The 21,976-nt window shown below is 41.4% G+C and overlaps 1 protein-coding gene across 1 annotated transcript in view; it reads right to left on the reverse strand.

Moving 5' to 3' along the window:
- CNKSR2 (connector enhancer of kinase suppressor of Ras 2) overlaps positions 1 to 21,976 on the reverse strand; it is a 2,376,238-nt gene that overhangs the window by 1,216,925 nt on the left and 1,137,337 nt on the right. The window contains exon 8 of the mRNA XM_069639527.1: positions 9,385 to 9,453. Coding sequence (XP_069495628.1) covers positions 9,385 to 9,453 — 69 coding nt within the window. The remainder of the gene's footprint in view (positions 1 to 9,384; positions 9,454 to 21,976) is intronic.

Below are 21,976 nucleotides of genomic sequence, written 5' to 3' on the forward strand. Positions count from 1 at the left end.
ATGTTTAACCAATCCTAATGTTGTGACTTGGCTTCCTTTTGAAGCCTGCATTCGGTTTACAGTTGGGTGAAAGATTTTTAAAGCAGCTCATCTTGGGCATCCTCACTATCTGGCATAAAAATTATGCTTTTCAGGGAGGGTGGGGGGAACAACATTTCTCCTTGTAAATTGAGTTTTATGTTTCGGATTCCATGGGTTCAGCAAGCTTTATCATGTGCAGCACTATACATTTTCAATAGTATTCTTGGATGACTACATTTGGGCGACCCTTTAATGGGAAACTAAACTTCCATGGAAAACTAAAAATCTTTATTTTTCCTAAAGAAAGTTAAACATATGGCAATTCTGTAGTATGGAGTGTTTTTCTACCCAAGCCAATAGTTGTAGTCCATAAGAAAAGCTCATGGACGAGTGTGGTGGTCCGGAAACAAGCGTGCCGGTAAGCTTACCTGCACCCTTGTTTCTGGGTGGCCACACTACAAGTCGGCCTGCATGGGCTGTTGCGCCCGGCAGCTCTGACCCTGCCGGGTGCAACAGGCCCAGTAGGCAGAGTTGTCACCGAAGCACTGGCACTGTTATCAACAGTGCCGGTTCTTCCGAGTCGCCATTCCTCTGGAGTCCCATGGGACTCCACAGGAATGGGGACTTACCAAATCCGACGCCTGACATTCCGCAATGCGGAGACTTGTAATGTTCCGGTGGCACCGGGAATTCAGTGCCAGAAACAGCATTTCGGTGTCAGTGCCACCGGCAGGTTACCGTCGACCTCGTAATGAGGCACGTGACTCTATTTTGCATGTAGCTGTTGCATTAGTAGCAGTGGGTGATGAGTTGTGAACCTCTCATTGCCTCCTTCATGCACTGGATGCAAAGCATCTAGTTTGCATGGTAAGGTCAAGACAAAAATACAAACCCATTCTTATCGCTGAGCAATTGACATAGCAAGAAGTGTACAGTCCACTTTTAGCAAATGAATGATATGATATGATAGGGTATTTATAATGCGCTTAGTACCAAGAGCTTTCTAATTGCGGACCCGGGGATCGAACCTGTGTTGCTCCGTTTCGTCATGCTTCCAAGGCAAGCACGTTGCCCTTAGCCATCCTCCCAAGAATCCACACAGAGACATGCAGTGCGACATTGGGGACATGTAAGGGATGGCACCAGCAGCGGTTATACATCAGAGTAGTCAAGGAAGGCAAGTTCAAGGACGTTGTAGAGCATGAGGCAACCAGTAGAGAGATGAAAACCATAAATAATTGCTTATATTAAAATGGAGAAAGTAGTGAGTCTTCACAATTCTGCACATATGCATGTTTTCTTTCATTTACTGATAAAACATTAGTAATTGGAATCCAATCACATCCTAAGCTAAGAGTAACTGGTATTGTACACAAAATAAGCAGGTCAGGCATACAGATCATCTATGTTTTCGATATTTTAGTAGAAACTCCCTTTGTATTTACGTGTCATTTACTCTAAAGAGTGAACACCTCTATTCCTAAACAAGATGCATCTTGTATATCCTAATGTATATCCTGATGAAACACATATATGACACTTCCAACGAATGATTCTGAAACAGAAACTCGCACAGAAATTATTGTGGACTGCTTGAAGATTAAACGATATGATAATGCTATGAAAACCAGCATGTGGCTTGTTTGGGCTACCATTGATTAAATATTGGAAATCAATCAATAAGGCCCCTGTCTGCATGACTTCTTAGCATAGCTTCCCCTTACAGTATGTTGAAACAGGGGCCCTCATGAACTGTATTGACTTATGTATTGATGTAACAATGTAATTAAATGAGGTATATCTTCATCATTTGGGTCTTTCCATTGGAATTGGGCCACAAAAGCCAATAAACCATGCATTTCTAGCCTACATGCAGCAATGTAAATGCAATAAAATCACAAATGCTCAAAACAATGGTTTTGCGTGATATGATAACAAGTTAGTGAGTAGTTCACAGGGTCACATAATACACTGCAAACAATGCAATGGCAACTTAGTTGGCTCAAGACAGACAGTACCTGCTATTACTCTACTGGGTCAACTGATGTCCTACGTGTGTGTATGGAGAGTGCATTGACCGTTTATGTCATATGTGAGTATTATTATTATTATGTTGATTGATGATAAATATTTGGGGTAAGTATTTGTGCTTTGCTTGGCTATAGGGGACTTTAATCAAATATATTTAATGCATGTTGTATTTCATATGGTACTGCACTGGATTGTGATATAATCAATGAATTACAATGAGCAGAATTGACTGCATATCTTCAAGGTCTAACGAAAAGCCAAGGCATCTCTAGAGTTAGATGAAGAATATGTGTCCAATTTACAGCAATGCAGTGGCTTCGAGGTGTTATCACATGGGTTTAACTGGTGCATGCTTTGCTAAAGTAGATAAGAGTTACAGAGGAATTTCATTTGCATTGTATGTAGATACTGATGTATTTTATTGTATCATTTGTATAGAGTCATATTATCGTTGGGTAAATCACTTTTTATTTACAACGTGTCTAAGTTTTAGAAAGAGAATACAGTTTATTCGTAAAAACAGAATCCATTAACATGAAACAAATACACCACCACCATACTTAAACTGGCAATACATATGAGTAATAAGATTCAGAACGTCATAAAACTTAGAGCACAACAGGACTATGTTAAGACATTCTTCCTTCTACTAATTTCTTCAGAAGCATCCTTAATAAAAACGAGATGCATCAAATACCAATGTCACTTCATTATTTTTCATGAAAAAAGCATCGAAACCACGTATGTACTTATGTTATTCTTAATATAAGTCCCATGCCACTGTTTTCTTAAATTAATTAAAAACTTACAAGTTGTGAAAAAGTTAATCAGATCTTCATCACATCACATGCCACACGGACAGATTTTCCCCAGCACCAGTCATGGCGCCCTTGCTCTAAGAGGTACAATATTGAATCAGGCCATTAAAGATATCTGCAACACTCACGTGATTTAATCTTTACCACAGAAGGAGCCAGCTTAGGGCATGTGGGGACAGGGAAGTACAATTTTAAAGAGGAAAAAATAGCGACTCTGTACTGAAATGTGGCCAATTCCAGTTTAGCTGCCCTTATTTTAAGCATGAACGTATGCTGCATATTCAAGAGGGAGCATAGTAATGCCACATTTAAGTGTGTGTTTGCTTGAAGATTTTAAGGGCCTCATTCCGAGTATGCCGATATCCTGGTGGTAGAGTCACCAGGATACTGTCATTTAGTACTTACCTTTGCTGGCACTCAGTCAGGCGGCATTGCCGCCGGATTACGAGTGCTGGCAGGTTGTGTATATCCCCATTCATGGAGTCACATAGGACTCCATGAGGGGATTTTCCATCATTACCACCACAGGCAATGCTGGTGGCGGTAATGAGGGTTTTTAGCATTTAGCTAAATGTAACCCAAGGGCCCCTCTGGCAAACCCGAAATCGGGTGATGCCGTAAAGTGCCGGTATACACGGATACCAGCACTTTTTTACTGGACTGCCTGACTCAGAATGAGGCCCTTTGTTTGTAGATACAGTATGTTGTTGTAATCTAAGGTGTTCTGAAACATGCATCTAGTGGTGTGTGGCATTCAAAAAAGCAACAATACAGTAAGTCAAACCAAATAAAATGGGGGAATCTACACACATCTACCTATTTCCAATCTTATACCACAAAGACACAGACATTGAGTTATTGGTTTTAACTCTAAGTGACCAGCAATTAAATTAACCCATCTTGTAAAAATTGGTAAAAACGTAGTATTGAAAACCCTTGCAAATAAAATGGGTACACTTTCAATATCATGTATTATCACACCTTACTCAAACAACATCATAAGTAGTTAACAGGGGTGTCATGAAGTTTGTGAGTTTACAAGTCAAGGACTGATGCAAACACTATCATTCCCCTACTCACAGGGAAACAGGGGGAAATTGAAAAAGGGAGTCTGGTATCAAAATCTAACATCAAGCTGAAAACGTGCACAATTCCTTTCTACCCCATGATTTTTCTCAGGAACATATTGCTATTCTTATAAATGATTATGATGCCTAACATGTCAAACAACTCTTGCTATACAGTTTACAGAAAATGGAATTGGCATGACATAAAATACATTGCCTTCTAGCCTTGCCAATATAGGCATTAGTCTTCTGTAGTGTGAGTTTATATTTGTTATTCTTAATATTTTAGGCTTTCAAAACTGCAAGATGCTATTCTACTTTTTAGCAGATCTTTGCTAAACAGTATCTCCCAACATATTCTGGCCCATGTATTATTCATCTTTTTTCATTTATGAAGTTCGATGGTCTGGCAGAACTCACAAACAAAGCAACATATTTCTCCTCAGAATTACATGATTGGTTGCCAATCAATGTATACTCACAAACTCTTTAATGATTTGCAAACTTGGTTCACATGTTATGATTGCTCCATTAATTAATAGAAACCCAGTCACCAAAAGATGATTCATGACAAGGACAAGGAAAAATCTGAAGTGAACCTTTAAGCAAAAGTTTGTTGTGTGAATATTTATCCCACTATTTCCATAGCAACATTTTTGGTAGTTACCTCACCACTTATCCCTTTAATTGGATTATGTTTAAGTATCTACGCATCAAATTCATTCTAGTTGCCTCTGGTGATTGGAGGGCAGATGGCACTACTAAACCATCTGCGCGGTTGCATATTTTGTGGTGATACTGACTTGGAAATGGTTAAATACTTATTATCAGAGTGTGAAGCCTTAGACTAGTTAAGAAAATCCATGCTTTTAGCTTATGGCCTCTCACACACTCAAATTGATCATTTATTATTTATGGATTTGATTCTATGAATTTAATACTGTGGGATTCATTTATTATTTTACTAAAATGTGGGTGAAAAAGAGACAATTTCTAGGATATTAACTTGATCTTTGTATGTTATGCTTTTTATGGAAATGTTACCACATGTGCTTCGGATGAATTTGGATTTAGGCAGAAAATCTTTTTATTTAGCTGTACTGCATTATTCATTAATGAATTAATATAGCAACATATTGACTAATCCACCTGATAGTGAAGTTTTGAAGAGGATACATTTCACAGCTGTTTGCTGTCAAGCAACATAGGTAGGGCCACTATTAACACCTTCTTTTATCGTATCCCCCTCATGCACACCCAACAATCTAATAGTTTTTTCACTCTGTTGTTGTATTAAGTTCATTGAAGTACTTGGGTTTCAGCAGCTCCATGTGTAGAACTGGATTAAGGTCATCTATAATGCTACACATTTTGCAAAGGTAATAATACTGGAATCGTTCTTGGAAGCAATTTCTTCTATCGTCCTCATATGACATTGAAGGAACATGTTACGCAAAATCATGAATTGGAAGTTTCAAGGTAAATTCCAGCCTTTTGGTTGCTTTCATATATTTGCAGTGATAATCACAACATGTTGCTGGAACCCTTTTCCCCTTAAGTTAACTTTGAATGTATTGTGGACATGTTGCAGGGGAGAAACTGTTGAAATGGAACGATAACCAATCAATGTTATTTTTATCCCACTTGGCTTAAAGAACAATATTCAGCATCAATTAAATACAAGTGTACAGCTTTTCGTCTTTAGTTTTACATTTTGTATTTCAGTAGGAGACAACAAGTGTTTACTTGGATACAATTAGAACCTAAGAAACCACAATCAATACAGGGTGGCAGAAACATTAATGGGATCGTTTTCCCAACAGGCAAATATTATATAAGATAAATGCAAGCCCAATTCACTCCATGATGCCCAGTCTTTCATACTCAGATGGACTGAAAGCTCTTCATTCTTTAATCTAGGATAAACTGGACATTTTGCATCTGGGAATTGTTAACTTATATGAAACTCCTTTTATGTTTTTTCATCATTGCTCCCAAACCGAATGGCACAGGATGAGGGAAAACTCATACCAAAGAACAACAGGTGCATGCATATACCATGGCCACAACAGCTACAGCCTACCATGTACATCCAGATTCCCCACACCAGAACAATACCCTTCCATAGAAGCATCTTATTACTGTGACTCAGTTCTGTATCAGAGGAGTTAATTACCAGAATCCATCTCAGGCGGTTGGGTTTGATTGGATCGTTCTGTTACCCCTCAAAGGTCATATTACATAACAACAGGCATAGTTGCAAGAGTGGTTCATAAGTTGTAGCATGCCTCCATACGGTATCACTGTTTAGTTCATGCAATGTTCAGAACCTGTGTTCATGGCAGATGACATATTTTAACTTGTTGTGTGGCCCCAATTGCATACCATGACTAAGGGTTGACTGCCTTCAATGGTGAAAAGATTCCCAAATCAAACCTCCTGACTTCTTTTCTGAAATGCATTGCCAGCTTCACTGCTTAAGTACCAGGAAGGAGGAAAAGATGGTCAGTAATTAAGTAAAACTAAAAACTAAAAGGAGCATGGCAGCGTGAGTTAATGTAATCAAACACAGTTATGCAGTGGCTGGGTCAGAACTGAGAGCAGCACAGAGGAAGAGGTTATTCAAATAATCTCCTTCCAAATGCACCAGTCTGGCCTCCTTCAAATTACCACATCTCTCATTTCCAGAACAAGGTTCCAAACGTAGTAATTTAAACAGATGAATTTGTGTTGAAAGTGTTAAGGTCAGGTTCTACACATGTGACTGCATACATTTAAGTTGTAAAAGACTGAATCCTATTCGGTAAATATGCATTGCTATAGCCTGAATGGACTGTTACACGTTAAATGCTTCTCTACACCTCATGTCAACTACCAGGACAAAAAGACACTGTAAATACATACATCAGAATATGTGTGGAAGCCATCATGTGACTTTGTATTCAGTTCAGTGAAACCACCTATCTGTGCTAGATTGCAAAACCACATAAGAATGTTGCTGCTCTTTTTGTCAGTGGTTGCTAATGAAGCCCCAATCATGTGAAATATCACAATTAAATGAGGACTTGACTGAATGCTGCACATGTACAAAACGCAATGTGTATCCTAGTAGTGGGTGATATCTCTGTAGACTCTATTTTTTTTATAAATCTCATATTCCTTACAGTAAAAATATTGGATGATGGGACGGCAGGATTTGATGTTTGCCCAAGATGTGATTGTCCCAGTATTTTCCATGGAATGTTTGCAAGATGATAATCTTTCTTTCATATTTTCAAACTTCATTATGTTGCATTTGATCTTGGCTCATCCATTGCCCTTGATAGATTAGCTATTTACTATCTCACGGTGATCAGGTTCAGGATGCCTGCAATAATATAAACATAACTCTTCTCCTTTTTACTTTCAATAATCAAAATAATATTGATGTGAATGGTATGTGCAAAACACTATTGTCATTTACATTAAAGAAATAATATTAATAATGACAATACTAACATCAATAATATTTTGTGAGGTAGGGATCACACAACAATTGATTTGCTGTCAGTGATACTAAATTATCATTTGTATAGCCCCAATGAAAAGCATAATAGATCTGTTCTGTTCATAAAGCTCATATAAAAACAACAGACCGGTCTACATTTCACAGTTCAAATAATCAATAAGTATATCAAAAAGCTTCAAGTTAATATGCCAACAAAATGCAAGAACTTAACATAAAGGCGTCCTGCAGGTCTGCTACAGTGTGCATTGATTATTAAAACCTTAAATGGATCATCCCTTAATTGAATTTGATGGCCATAGCATGTCCTTTTTTAACAAAAATTATGCACAGTATGCATTGCAAACCATCATATCCCATTAGATCCAAGCAGTCTGTGATTTTAAGGCCATACTTTAAATCATCATCGACCTGTATCTTTGCAAAATGAACCTGACATTTTGCTTTGTACAATTGTGAGACAGGCTAGTTTGTTAACTTGCTTTCTTCTCATTCATACTATGTGTCCTTGAATCGGACACTACTCAGGACCTACTGTGGCACAGCATGTCCTTCAATGGCTTTCAGAATCTATAGCAATTACATTTTCTCATTGTATTGGTCGCCGGAATATGTATCCGTCATTAGGTACAACAACTCAGCTTTGAGCACAGCAATGACATTGCAACCCACAAGTATTCAATTTCGCATGTCAGAAACACTTATGTAAATTACATTTATACTGAAAAACTGGCCTCCTTATGTGCTTGCCATAAGTACTATCCACAAGAGACGTCTACTGTGTCTGTGGAATGTTGCTGCATTACACTCAATATCCCCTACACCATGTGTAGTCACTTCATGCTGATAGAAAATGCCACATGAACACAGAAATGTCTCCTAACTCATTCAAACATCATCTCCTGGTTGTCCCATAACCACAGTGTATGTAGTCCAACCTTATCCAGCGGAATGCACCGTTTCCTATGAGACTACATCAGGTTAATTGGGCTTCAGAAATGTACATTTAGCATAAAAAGCATAGTGGATGCATGTACAAATAATAGAAAAATAACATACCATGGATTATGAACACAGTAACGTTGAAAACCATATTTCAGATGATGCATCGTTTTAGAATATGGGCTGAAAGTCAGTCGCCTAAGACCGAGTTATTTTTAGGTGTGATCTCAGCACAGCAACCACATTTATTATCATAATTTTACACATGTCACATGCCTGGCCTTCACCACTAGAATGTACTCAGGGCTTGCAGTTCTCCACTTTTTAAGACCTGAGCTACTCCTGGCTGCCTGTGAGATCTACTCCCCAAGCACTCTGAGGCTGTTCTCTGGTGGAGTGCAGTGCTTTACACATCTTGAAATAAATGAATAGAACATGTTTGTTCACAAGCAAGTGTGAGTTGCCTTTAAAAAAAGGGTTTAAAGGACAATAATGCTAATCCAAATACGCCTGGGACTGATACATTGGAGAAATAACGGCAAATGGTGTGTCAAACATGAGCCTGGCGAACCATTATAAGCAAGGTAAGGGTGTGATTGTATGGGCCTGGCAATTGTAATTTGCTATTCATTTCTATCCATCTATTTACCTATCTAACAAGTAATGCATATACAAAAAGATTGTATTCTTTCAATTTGTAAAACGTGGTGAGATTTTAGTTGGTGGCAGGTTATGACCAAGATATTTTCAAAGGCGATTCAATATTTCAATTTAAAAAAAAAAAACACAATCAATTCACAATGTGCACAAAATGACAAGTCAGACTGTGAAAACGATTTGATTCGGTAACAAGATTAGTTTGTATATGTAACTGTAGAGTGCAAACAGTGGCAACAATACAACTTTACCCATATAAAACAATACAGGAATCGCTGAAGAAACATGACAGATTCCAGCACTAACTTTGCGTTCAATGAAAAGTGCAATTAATCATACATACCACCGTTTGATGGTTCACTTGAATCACTTCGTCCCCGGCATGAATTTTCTTACATCGATCCGCAGCAGACTGCATTTGAAACAAAAAAAAAAACACAGGTCAGAATTGAAACCGAGGACTGTGATTAGAAGCCATCATCACTTTCTCAAAAGATGCCAAGGGCATACGCAATGGTACGCTCCCAAAGAAGATTACAATGTAAAAAACAAGAAAATTACATCGTGTTCTTCACAGACCTTGACAAAGCCTCTGCCCAAGTGAATGCTGAAGGAGCCGTGCCCGTGCAATACAGAGAAGGCAGGTCGCAACAGATTTCTCATTTAAGGATTACGCTGGCAACATATTTTCATTGGTTTTACCTGTGGCAGGCTGTTGTGGTGCATGTGGCATGAAACCTGTTGGGGCCTCTGCCCTGGAAGACATTTTACTTATTGTATTTATTTTATTTATATATTTATAACGTGCCGCAGCTCGCAAGCATCAGGGTGCGACAGAAACACGAAGGCTGCAGAGATCACGGGACTACGTAAAACAGAGAAGAGAAGGACTCAACATGAGTCCGAAGCTGAGTTTGTAACAGATTACCGAAAGAGTAATGTTTTCAGCTGCTTCCTAAAGGAAAGATAGTTACTTTCCAGCCTAAGATTAGCTGGAAGCTCATTCCAGAGATCAATTGCCTTGGTGGGAAAGGCCCTCCCAAGTCCGGTGGCTTATACTCTGGTATGGCTGGATTTGGGTAGCCCTTGTTTAGCTGATCTTAAACATCGGCTAGGTTCGTACCAGTTGAATTCCTTTTTGAGGTATGATGGAGCCGAGCCGTATAAGCAGCGATGGACCAACATCAAGTATTTGAATTTAATGCGCTCCTCTATGGCGAGCCAATGAAGGCCTATTCTGTCTTGGGTAATATGGTCACGCTTGGGTTTCCTAGTGATGGATCTAACAGTGTTGTTTTGAATAATTTGGCATTGTTTAATGCAGTTGTTGCCTGACCCAAGCATCAATGCATTTCCATAATCGAGTCGGGACCGGATGGTAGCTCTAGCGATGGTGGCGCTATTTTTGGCGTTGAGGAATGGCCTAATATGCCATAGTAGTCTCTGATAGTACTGGCAGTTTCTTTTAAGGTATGAGACCTGTGCCTCCAATCCCAGAGAGGATTGCAGGCACATGGCGAGTGTTTTAACTTTTTTTGTGACTGTGATGTTGGAGTCTTTAATGTTAAATGTTGAATAGGCAGGGCCTAGATTAGATAGGGCTTTTGTGGATCCAAATTTCATGAGTTCTGTTTTAGAACCATTCAGACACATCCAGTGAGCCTTCATCCAACTCTCTATGGTGTTATAGATGGCTGACAGTCTGCTATTATCTGTAGCATGGTCTCCACAAAGTTCTATGATCAATTGTGTGTCGTCTGGGAAATTAGTGAAATAAATCTCCAGCTGTGAGAGGAGGGCGCAGAGACAAGGAATGTATACATTGAAAAGGAGAGGGGAGAAGCTGGCTCCATGTGGGACGCCGCAATCCACGGAGTTAGAACTAGTGGAATGTCCGTCCCAGGTGATTTTGGAGTTTCTGTCCTCCAAAAAGGAGGATATCCATTCAATGGCTTCATCAGAGCAGTTTCCTGCTTTTCCTAGGGCCTCTCGGAGCTTCCCATGATCTAATAAATCGAACGCTGCCGAGAGGTCCAGGAGAATGAGCTTGGCATTCTCCCACAACCACCATGCAGCACAAGGTCCTAAAATCTTCAATTATAACCGAGTCTTAATTCCCCTCAGCTCTCTTAAAATGTAGTAGCCTGGGTACGTAGCCTGGGTACGTAGAATCTCAATGCCCCAATATCTTCAAATATTCCCCAGCTCTCTTCTGTTTTGCCTGCCAACTCCGATCCCCATCATCAGAGATCACCATGCAGGAGAACATTCACACAAGTGTTTGACATCTTGCTTGTGCCAATTGGGCATGCAAATGGACAACAATACAACATTCTGCAGTTTATTAATCTCTAAAAACAGAATGACCTTGATTCCCAATGCTTTTTCCGATGGAAAAATACCATTTGAAAAATGCTTTGGGATTCAGGCCATATGTTTACTGTGAGGAGCCAGGAATGAGACGCACCACAAACTAGGAATTGAAGACTCTTTCAGATGACTCACCCTCTCTTGATCATACCTCTTGTATCTATTGTATCTACAGTAGCCAAGTATGAAGTCCTCATGCCCTTTGTGTCTGCTATTTTGCAACCTTAGCACTACTGCACTTTGTAACATGCACTAGGTGACTAAGGTCTACTGTGTGTTTGCATCTGTTGTAACTAAGCTTGAAGTCTACTTATCTCTGTTGCACCCCGCTACCTAAGGGTTCGGAGAGCATTACCAAATAATTAAACAAACAAACAAACAAACAGACACAAAGGACTCATGGTGGTCTATATAAACATGTATTAAATAATAAAATCAGTTGGAAAATGCCTCACTTTCCCGAATCTAGGAAGTATTTTCCCACCTGAACCAAAAAGGGTCTGTCAAGTGTCAAGATGTCCAAAGCAAAAATGTCCTGTGTCTGAAGTCTTATCTTAGCCCTCGCATTCTGAAACTAAATCTAAGGTGTTTATGGTATTGTCCTGAACTTAGAAAGTGCGCAAAGGTTCAAGTTCAACAAAAGGTAGAACTGCAACTAAAGTTCGAAATGGATAATGTTCACAGTTCCAAAGGCGATGACTCCCTTCCCACAGATTCTTTCCACCAAAGCAAAAGTTCAAAGAATAACCATGTTCTTTATTGCCCAAGAGGATAATCCCCCACCCTTCTTGTGTTGCAATTCACTCCAGGAGAAATGATTCCCTTCCCCAGGCCTTTTTCCACTTTCAATGCAATTCAAATCTTAAAGGTATGAGTCTTGCTTAGGGTTTTCTTTCCAAGATAACACAACTTGGGTGTGGCTCCCAGATTCCCAAAACACCTGGTATTCTCCCCTGCCAGGTTATTTTGTACAATTCCCTTACACAATTTGGGTGCCGACTCCAAACTCGCAAAACACCTTGTAAACTCAGCTGATAGATTCTCTTGTAAAATTCTTTATGACTGTGAATCCCTGAACCACAATTTCCCTGGTATATGCTCCTGTCATGGCTTTATGTTGCAATCTCTCTTTCTCATTCAGAACAAGGGGTCACAAGTCTTCTCCAAGTTACTTTATCGCAAAGTACTGTGATGATGAAGATGACACTGATTCCAATCAGGATTACTCTCTTCCCCACTCTTGGCAACCGATTCACTCTTTCAGGGTCTCCTGGCCTCAGTGTCGGCATCCCCTTCTCCCTTCTAGGCTCACCAGCAACATATACATTCTCTGGGTTCACCTGCAAAGTATGTGCTCTCTCACTCTAATCGTACACTTTCAGGGACTCGCCTCAGTATTCGCTGGACTTGAGCAGCTTTCCCCAGTCAGTGGCACAGCACATTATCACTCATTGCACCAGAGCGAAGCCTGTCCTGGATTCTTCATCAAGTCATTCCAAGCTCGAACCACACCGCTTCACTTCATGGCCGGTTTGGATCTCACCTCAGTCCCTTTCCCCTCTCCGGCAGTGCTCTGCAGACACTGCTCTAGGTCCCGTCTACTTCCTGGTCTACCCAACCGACCAGGAATGATTGGGTCGGCTCCCTCTCTCATCACTTCCACTTGCTGGCCTTTGGGATATGCTCCAAGGCTGGGACACCACCTGCTCTACACTGCAACCTGTGTCTCTCGTCGGTCTCCAAGCCGATGCTTGGAAAAGGAAGGTATCTCCTTTTTCTTTTACCAGCTGATTTGAACTTGCGATCCAGGCTGGCAAAGGTCTTAGATTAATCACATTATTCACTACATTAGACTGCACGTTATGGTTCACCCTCTTCCTCATGGCAGTCCTTCCTCTTCCTCGTCTCAGTACATGTTGTTTAAGTGAAACATTTTCATGAGTTCTGTCAGCAGATATTGCAGGATGTTGAAGGGTTGTCACAATATGCCATCAAAGAATGGTGAATGGAGGGGATATCCCTAAAAGGAAATGGGGATATCATGTCTCATCTGATGATGCCTGTCCATCCCTCTGAGGGTCGCCTCTCCTCACGTGATCCTCCCTTGCATACCTACCCCCAGGATCAGGATCAGCTAGCAACTGACGTCCCCTGGCCACAGGAGGCGATGCTACGTCTGCGAAAGGATTGATAACATCGTCAGATTTATCACACTACACAAATTTGTTTGTGCAGGTTGTTGCTTTCGACCCATGAAATCTGCAGCAGGGGGACATCAACGCCGTATGAATTGAACATTCCAGAATGCATCTCAGATTTACAAGTTGATTTCCTCTGGCATTCACTCACTCAAAGGTATACAATCCCAGTGTCTGCCTGTTGAAAGCCATGTGCAGCAGTATGCACAGTGTAGATAGGGGTAGTTTCAAACCTGATCATATGTACGGGAAGACTAGCTGAAACTCCCTTGTACCTTCATCTAACCCTTCCTCCTGCACATATTCCTCTAGGTGAATCATGATATTCCTGTACAACATGTGAGAGATTCTTTGCACTTCACATTCTGCTCCGGTATCAGCTTTTGTTAGTTGGCCCAACAGAATATACCTGGCCTCAAGTGGGCCGCCCACTTAACTGGAAGTTGTAAATGTTACTGCTCTATCACGCAAAAGTAATATTGGTCAAGTAACTTTGAAAAAGAGCATACTGAAGCCTATTGAAGATGAAGCTAGTAATGTTAATAAACTACCACATACTTTTCCATAACTATATTCCTACTTTCTTAAACGCATATAGAAAAAGACCAAACCGATGTTCGGCAAGTCCTTCTTTTTATCTTGTCTTTTTGTTTCAAATGCAGTACGTGTAGTTTATTTTACCATCATAAATGAAGGACTGCAAGTAAAAGAATCCAGAGAGACCATCTCACACCTTGAAGGATTATGTAGAGATATATTTATTTTGACATGTTTAAATTCCAGATTCCCATTTGTGTGGCATGGCTAATTGCATGCCCCCTGCATACAGTCCCACATGAACAACAAACAGTGTATTTCACAAAATCTGAAATGTATGAAAAAGAATATAATTACATTTTAATCAAGGTGTTCTCCAGCTTTACACCATGAAGATCCCCATAATTGTGTAGGCTCAAATACAATTGGTCAATCAAACACATTTTATCTGCCTTTGGGGAATCTCAGTAATGGCCCTCACACACACATTCAAATACACTTCATATAAACATATATATATATATATATATATATATATATATATATATATATATATATATATATATATACTCTACATTGCTACTTTTTGGCCAGGGTATCATAATGCATTTTTCAATTAAAACACGCCAATATATTGCAGGAATAATTAGTTTTCCTCAGTATCAAGTCAAGTATGCCATTGGAGAAAAGATACTCGTATTGTATTGTATTGTAGTTGTAGTTGTGATTTGTATAGCGCCATTTTCCGATTTGTATGGCCTCAATGTGCTTTGTTATGTTATGGTATGTTGTACATTTGTATTGCGTCTTATATACCATAGTGTGATCTCAAAGCGCTGTGGGTTGAACACCTTGGGGGCCGTAGTCCAGGTCAGTGGAGAGAGCAGGGTATCATATAGTGCTTGGGTGCACTCTGTATTTGTGCAACCAGTGCAGTTTGCTTGGAGGTGGGTGCATTCTAATGCTAGGTGTGGTGCTGTGGTTGAGAGATTAGTGGAATGTGTGCAGCAAGAGTCTGCATTCTGACTGTCGTGGGGCATGTGTAAGAGATTATGTGTGCAATTAAGCAATTTTCTTTCTTGGGGTATAATTGTGTTCTAACAGAGTGTTGAGGTGTTCATGGAGTAGTGTAGGTATGTGCGCAGCTAGGCCGAAATTGATCGAGTGGTGTAGCTGTGTTTTATTGTTTGTTGGTGTAAAGTGGAGAATGAACAAATTGGTAGGAGTGTCTGTGCTTATTAGTAGGAGATCCCTGTTCCTTGTTACATTCCGGAACCCAATGAGCTGTCTGTGTCTGTCCTGGTGGTGTGCGGTAGTGGTTCAGTGGTTCAGAGCATGTTGTGTTTGCCCGGTTGGACAGTACTTTTTCAAGAGGCTCTGTTGTAGGTGTAAGAGGACACTCCCTTCTGGGTCCCTGTTCATAGTTCATGGTGGTTGGTTGGGTACATTCCTGACATGTTTGTGGTTACTGCATGATTCTCAGCAGAGTTCAAACAGCATAGTTGCTATAGCGACTCAGGTGTGGGAGTTCTTGGCCTAGTTCCTAGGTAAGCCAGGGTTGCCTGACCTGAGCATATACCGCCTTGTGTACCCAATAGGTGAGATGATATGACCCAATGGTAATGTTAGAAGAATAAGTGCTATGATGCTCTGCAGTAGTGGCTCTGTCTGCCTCAGCTTATCCTGGGTGGTATCCTGATGGTAATTCTGCTGTTGGGATAGTGCCAACGCCATTAGTGTTACCGCTACTCGGTCCGGCGCTATAAGCGTCGGATCTCGAGTATTGGTAAGGTAGTAATTCCCAATTGTTTGAGAGTCGTAGGACTCTATGGGGGTTTTGGCACTATTACTGCTGGCGGTATTAGCACCAGCAGTAGTAGCACCCGAAAATGGGTGAAAACCTGGAGATTTACCTCCAGCTCATAGCTTTAAAGGAGCTACCACAATTTAAAGGTATGTATAAACCTAATACTGTTTTAGAATCTGTAGAAAGCAGACAAGGGGAAGCAAAACCCAATGTTATACTTTGCAAATTACCCAGTATTATTGTTCAAGGTAGGTAAAACCCAGTGTGGACAGGTTAGGGGAAGAAAGGCTCAGTTGATGAACTTCTGCACTTATTCTGAAAGAAATAGTTAGATTAAGCCAACAGTACTTATTTTGGGAAGTGGGGGAGCCAATTCACAGTTGAGTAAAATAAGCGGATGTATATATTTAAGAAGGGCAAAACATATTAAAAGTAAGTAAGAACCTTTGTAACTGCTCATTTCAGAGGGACAGTTACCAAACCAACTGTGTTACAAGTAAGTAACTTTTAAACACTTGTTATATTTTTCTAGGCAGAACCATTTTCTTATCCAGAACTTCCCTAGTCGATTGCATGAGTTCTCTCAGAGGCAGAAGAGTGACACTAGTGTTCTAGGTGCCCCCTGTAGGTAGGGTGAGATAGGGTTCACCTGCAAAAAAAGTCAGAGTTTGTGTGGAAGACTCCTCAAAACAGGTAATTCACTTTACAATTAGTTAGGGTCCAGGGACTTCAAAGATGACACCCTCAGAGGTGTCTAGCAGTGGGCATGGGTTAACTGAATGAGAGGACTCCAAATCACATAAAACACTACAAAGCTATGCAGGAATCACAAAAGGTTTAAGGTGAGAAATACCCCAGCCAACACAGTACCTCAGCACAGAAGAAGAGTTTGTAGCAGGACATCTTCAGGATCTGCAGCCAAAAACCTGGTCGATTAATTCCTTCTGAAGACTCAAGACAGGACACTAGAAGGGAATTTGCAGCAGGAAATCATTGGGGAAGACTCCAGGTACAGGTTTCTTCATGGCTGGATGTGGCTCTGTGGTTTTGGCACCCTTTTGAGCAGTCAGATGAAGAATGAATATGGCTGATCGGATTCTCGTCACTCTCTCGGTCCTGCACACTGGTGAGGGGACTTCAGGGTTTCAAGTCATGGATCTAGAGAGCCAGAAGGAGGCCACCACATTTTTAGACGGATTCAGACTTCGGAAGACCATGCACAGCACAATGGATCAAGGTCCCTGGGTATTGGGGTATTGCAGCCCAGCAAGATCACAGTATGTCTTGGGATGGCTCAAAATGCAAGTCTTCCAGAGACTACTGGATCCCACTAGCATCTGGGTAGATGTCATTGTGTTCAGGACTACCAGGCTGATTGGAAGGAACGGTTACTGCAGGCTCTGGTTGCACAGCAGGCTCTCTGGTCTGGAAATTGCTAGCGCTGCCGTTTCTTCATTTTCCTCTTTGAATTCAGCTCCGGTGGTCGACTTGTCAGCAGCTTCCAGGTTAAAAGTATTCAACAGGACGTACAGCACAACCTCTGCATTCTCTCCCTGCATTTTAGAGCAATGGACGATATGGCTGTCCAATCAGGACATCCAGCCCCCAGCTGGGAGTTGGTTCCTTTCAGGCAAGTGAAAGACAAAGGGATGCAGAGTTTTGTAGTCCTCCCTCACTTCCTGCATTCTCAGATAATCTGGAGCCTGAGCGGGGAATCCAAAGGATTCCTGCCAAAGTTAAAATTTCCACTGAGGTTGTTCCTACCTAGAATGGCAAGGGAAGACCTCAGAAACAGCAAGCACACACAAAATGGTGATAAAAGAAGAAGCCTGCCATTTTAGCAAAATAGTGGCCCTTTTGTGCATTATTGAGGCTGAATGAAAAGCTTGCGAGTAATACAGACTAAAAGTCATAACGGTAAATCCGCTGCCACCAGCCATTCATGTAAACTCACAATTGTAACAAAATGTTACCAGGTAAGGAAGGGGACTCATTGTATCCCCTAACACTCCACATAAGGTTGTGTATGCTGGCTCACTTATACGAAATGTAAAGGGGATGAAAATCCCTCTTTACTACTTGGGAACAGTAGTACACCCAAGTATATGAAATAGAATTAAAGAGGGAGCCCAAAGGGGCAACCCAGCCTAATCCCAAAAGTTGTAGGAAACTAACGCACAGCAGCCCTGAGGCATTGTGGCCCTGTTACAAGACAGTCTGTTACATATAACAGGAAAAAATAAAAATCATAACTCGTTACAGTGGAGCAAAGAGTTGTTACATGCATGAGTAATGCATTGCAGGTACAGTAACAACCATTTATGCATACTTAGTTACATTTGTCAGTATCAGGAGAAAACAATCGGACATCGGGTGGGTCAGTTAAACAGTGTGGTTTTGAGGACTTTTCAGAATGTGGCAAAGGAGTTTTCAGCTCGAAGGGCAATGGGCGGGGCATTCCAGAGTGTGTGGGCTTGATAGGGGAAACCTATACCTCCTGCTTTGGCTCTTTTGATTGAGGGCATGCGTAGTTGTACTGTCAGGAGTACTTTTGTACTGTCAGAAAACAGGGTTTGAAATTAGGATTGTATAAGCAGGAGCTACAAGCTGCGTATCCAGCAGTAACCAGTCAAGAGGAGCTACCATGGCAGGACAAAGAGCTAATACATAGCATTAGGCAAATCTAACTTACTCATACAAGGCAAACATATAATTGTATCGCTTATTTATGACCCCCTTATATCTTAAATGTCATATAGAAATGTCCCAATGTTTATTTATAGATTGTCGCAAATGCACAAAGTTAAATGCACGTAGATGTATTTGTTTGGCATTAGTTGGCCTGGGGAGCCAAAAGTAGCTCCTGGTAACTGTTGGTTTTAAGCTAACCAGGCTCTTCTAGGCTGTAAGCAGGAGCTAAACAGCTCCCAGCTCCCCTCAATTTCAAACCCTGCATAAAAAGAGTAAAAGACTAGGTGAGAGGGGAAAAATATTCCCACTCACCTCGGGACAAAGTAACATAATTACCAAGTCTAAGCAAAACGTTCTGGGATTGACACAGATCAGGAAGACTTATCATAATTATTAACATCTTACCTAACAGCCAGAGGTATGGACCTCACCCATTCTCCTGCAGAGGTGGAGGTGAAAATATCTTTGAGGAGAGAGGCGGGATGGGGGATCAATGTGGGACCGCACGATCTGCTAGACAGTAGTTTGAGGAACTCCTTGCTCAAGAGCGGGTTGAAAGAGTTAAAAGATGGCGCTATCGGGGCAGGGATGGTGGAATCTCAATGAGCGGTTGTTGGGCAGGGGGTGAGGTTGAAGAGTTTGGCATTAAGGGTGGCTGTCCTGTACAGTACTGTCTTGTGGATGTGTAGGCAGAAGGAGTTGCAGAGCATTTGCGAGGACATGGTCGGGACAATGGTGCAGGGGGGCTTCAGGAATTCCTAGATAATCCTGTGGAGCTCTTTGCTGCTGCTGAGGCAGTTCAGGATTTCTTTGTTGTAGTAGGCTTCAGATCTCAGATTTGTACTTACGGTGATGGTGGGCGAACACAGACTTCCTATGAGGGGTTTTGGATGCTTGCCATTTGCGCTTGAGGGAACTATTATGGGTTTTGAAAGTCTGCAGGTGGGGCGTAAACCATTTGGGCATAGGTACTTTGCAGGTGGTCATAGGGGGTGAGAGGGAGTGAGTCATTGAGCCAGGAGCCAAAGGATTCGATAGATAGTGGTCTGAATTTGAGAGTGCCAGGTGTGTGCGTAGCGGGGCTTCAGCCATGTCAGGTAGTAACTTGTCCTTGTTCTAGCTTTTGTGATCATGTGGGCGAACAGGTCCTTGGGTGTTGGGGCAGGTGTGCAGACGGAGAAAGGTATGGCTGATTGGTCTGTCCAGAAGAGGGGTTTGGGGCTGGACACAGACAAGGTCAGAGGAGATGAATATTGCATCAAAAATGTGGCCTCCATTGTGGGTGGGACCTGTGGTATGCCGGCAAAGGTTAAGTGCCTCCAGACTGTTGACCAGGGGTTGTGTCATGAGTTGTTGGGCACGTCAAACCAGATATTAAAGTCCCCCAGTAGTGTGAGTGCTGGGTAGTTGACCAGAGTGGTAGCTAAGGTAGCGTTGGATGAGGGCAGGGGACTCATCTGGGAGGGGAATTTCAGCAAGGTGGTGCAGATGTTGTGGTAGTGCCAGTGGGGTTGTATTTGCATGCCAGAGCATCCGTTTGGCTTGAGAGTTGGATGTTGTGTGGTCTGTAGAAGTTGGGGCTGAGGGTCACTCTTAACGGAGGGCCAGAGGGAGAGGGTGGGCAGAAGTGCAAGTAGGGGAGGAGCGATTCTTGGTGTGCCAGATAACTCCTCTGGTCTGCGAGTTGGAGGGGGTGTGGCGAGAGGAGGTAGGGTATAATGGGTCAGATTGTAAGAAGATTCTGATGACAGGGTTGGAGATAGAGAGGTGTTGTGGCATGTTGCTAGGGTCCATGACTGAACGTGTTAGATTAGTGGTGGTGGGCCGGGTGGGGTGATTATTGCCTTGCCAGAGGGTTTCTTTTGTTTGTGGGTTTGGAATCGTGTGGTGAGTGTCTGTGTGCGGGAGTGATGCTCTTGGTGAGTGTGGAGAAGATGGGTCAGATTTGTGGGGGCAGAGAGGTGGTCTCAGTTGTCACAGTGTGCCTGTCAGATTGGAATTGCAAAATTGCCAGTCATGGTCATGTGAGGGAGCACAGAGGCAGTTGAGAAAGGAGACAAGGCCCAAATTTGAGACAGTGGCTGCAGAGGATAAGCAGCTAGGTGTGAGACACTGGAAACACTTAAAATGAGACACAGCAGTGAATGCAGCAGCACCACGATTTGGGACACCAGAATAGAGGGTGAGAGCGTCCAAAACAGTGGCACAACAGGAGATGCCACAGCACCTAGACTTGGGATACTCAGAAGATGAAGACAACATGGGGGCATAGAAGTAAGTGCAATAACACCTAGATTTGAGGCACCTGAATAGAGGGAGAAAGCACCTAAAATGGAGGCACAACAGTAAATGCAATAACAGCTACATTTGAGACACCTGGATAGAGGTAGAATGACCTGGAATGGCCTGGAATGGGACCATAACACTTAGATTTGAGTCACCTGGATAGAGGGAGAATGGTCTAAAATGGATTTATTCAGACATGAAATTGAAAAGAAACTAAGACACAAACCAAAATTTTATAAATGAAATGGGCAAGTCAATTGCAGTCTAGAGTACCTATTTACAAGTAAATACAGGAGAGAGGACAAAATAACAGAGGGGAATGCATACACAAGTATTTGCATGAAGTTAAATAAAACTAACTGACAGGGACAAAAAAAAGAAACCCACTGAGGAATTATTGGCCTAAGTGGTTAGTTTGCGAGAACAGAAAAACAAAAAAGCACACAGAGGCAATTTGCCCGAGTTTGACTGACTTAATGCCATAGACATATGACAAGTTAGTATAGACTTAGCATGAGTCAAACTATTTTAACATAGATCATAAAACAATGACAATACATATGAACACAATTGATGGGTTGTAAGGATTAAGGTCAATCTTAATTCTATGTCAAGACCGGAGGCTCCCATTATGCTTCTCTTTCTTTTATTCAACAATAAAGAAAAGAGCTCAGCAGCTAGATATTTGTGCACCAAAAGTGAGTGTGCTATGAGAAATGTGCAGAAAACAGGTGCACCAAATATATATATAATAAACATAGCAATGTAACAGTAATATAACAGTAATATCTTAACATAAAAGCTAAGAGTCTCTGAAGAAAACTACATTTCCCAGGGAGCTTGGCTCCAGTTCATTTTGAGACCTGGTCCACCAATAGTAGTTCAGATCCCCTGCATAAACAGTCCTAAACATGATGACACTTCCTCTTTCTTTGCTGCTCACAGCAAGAGATAAGTACTTCATGTTTAGCAATGCTTACGTCATGATTTTATAATTTAAAAGATAACGTTGCAAAATGTCATAATATGTTTACTGCATAGTTATA

Source organism: Ambystoma mexicanum, chromosome 7q (genome assembly GCF_040938575.1).
Source record: "Ambystoma mexicanum isolate Mex_15411 chromosome 7q, UKY_AmexF1_1, whole genome shotgun sequence".
In the NCBI taxonomy this organism is placed as follows: Eukaryota; Metazoa; Chordata; class Amphibia; order Caudata; family Ambystomatidae; genus Ambystoma; species Ambystoma mexicanum.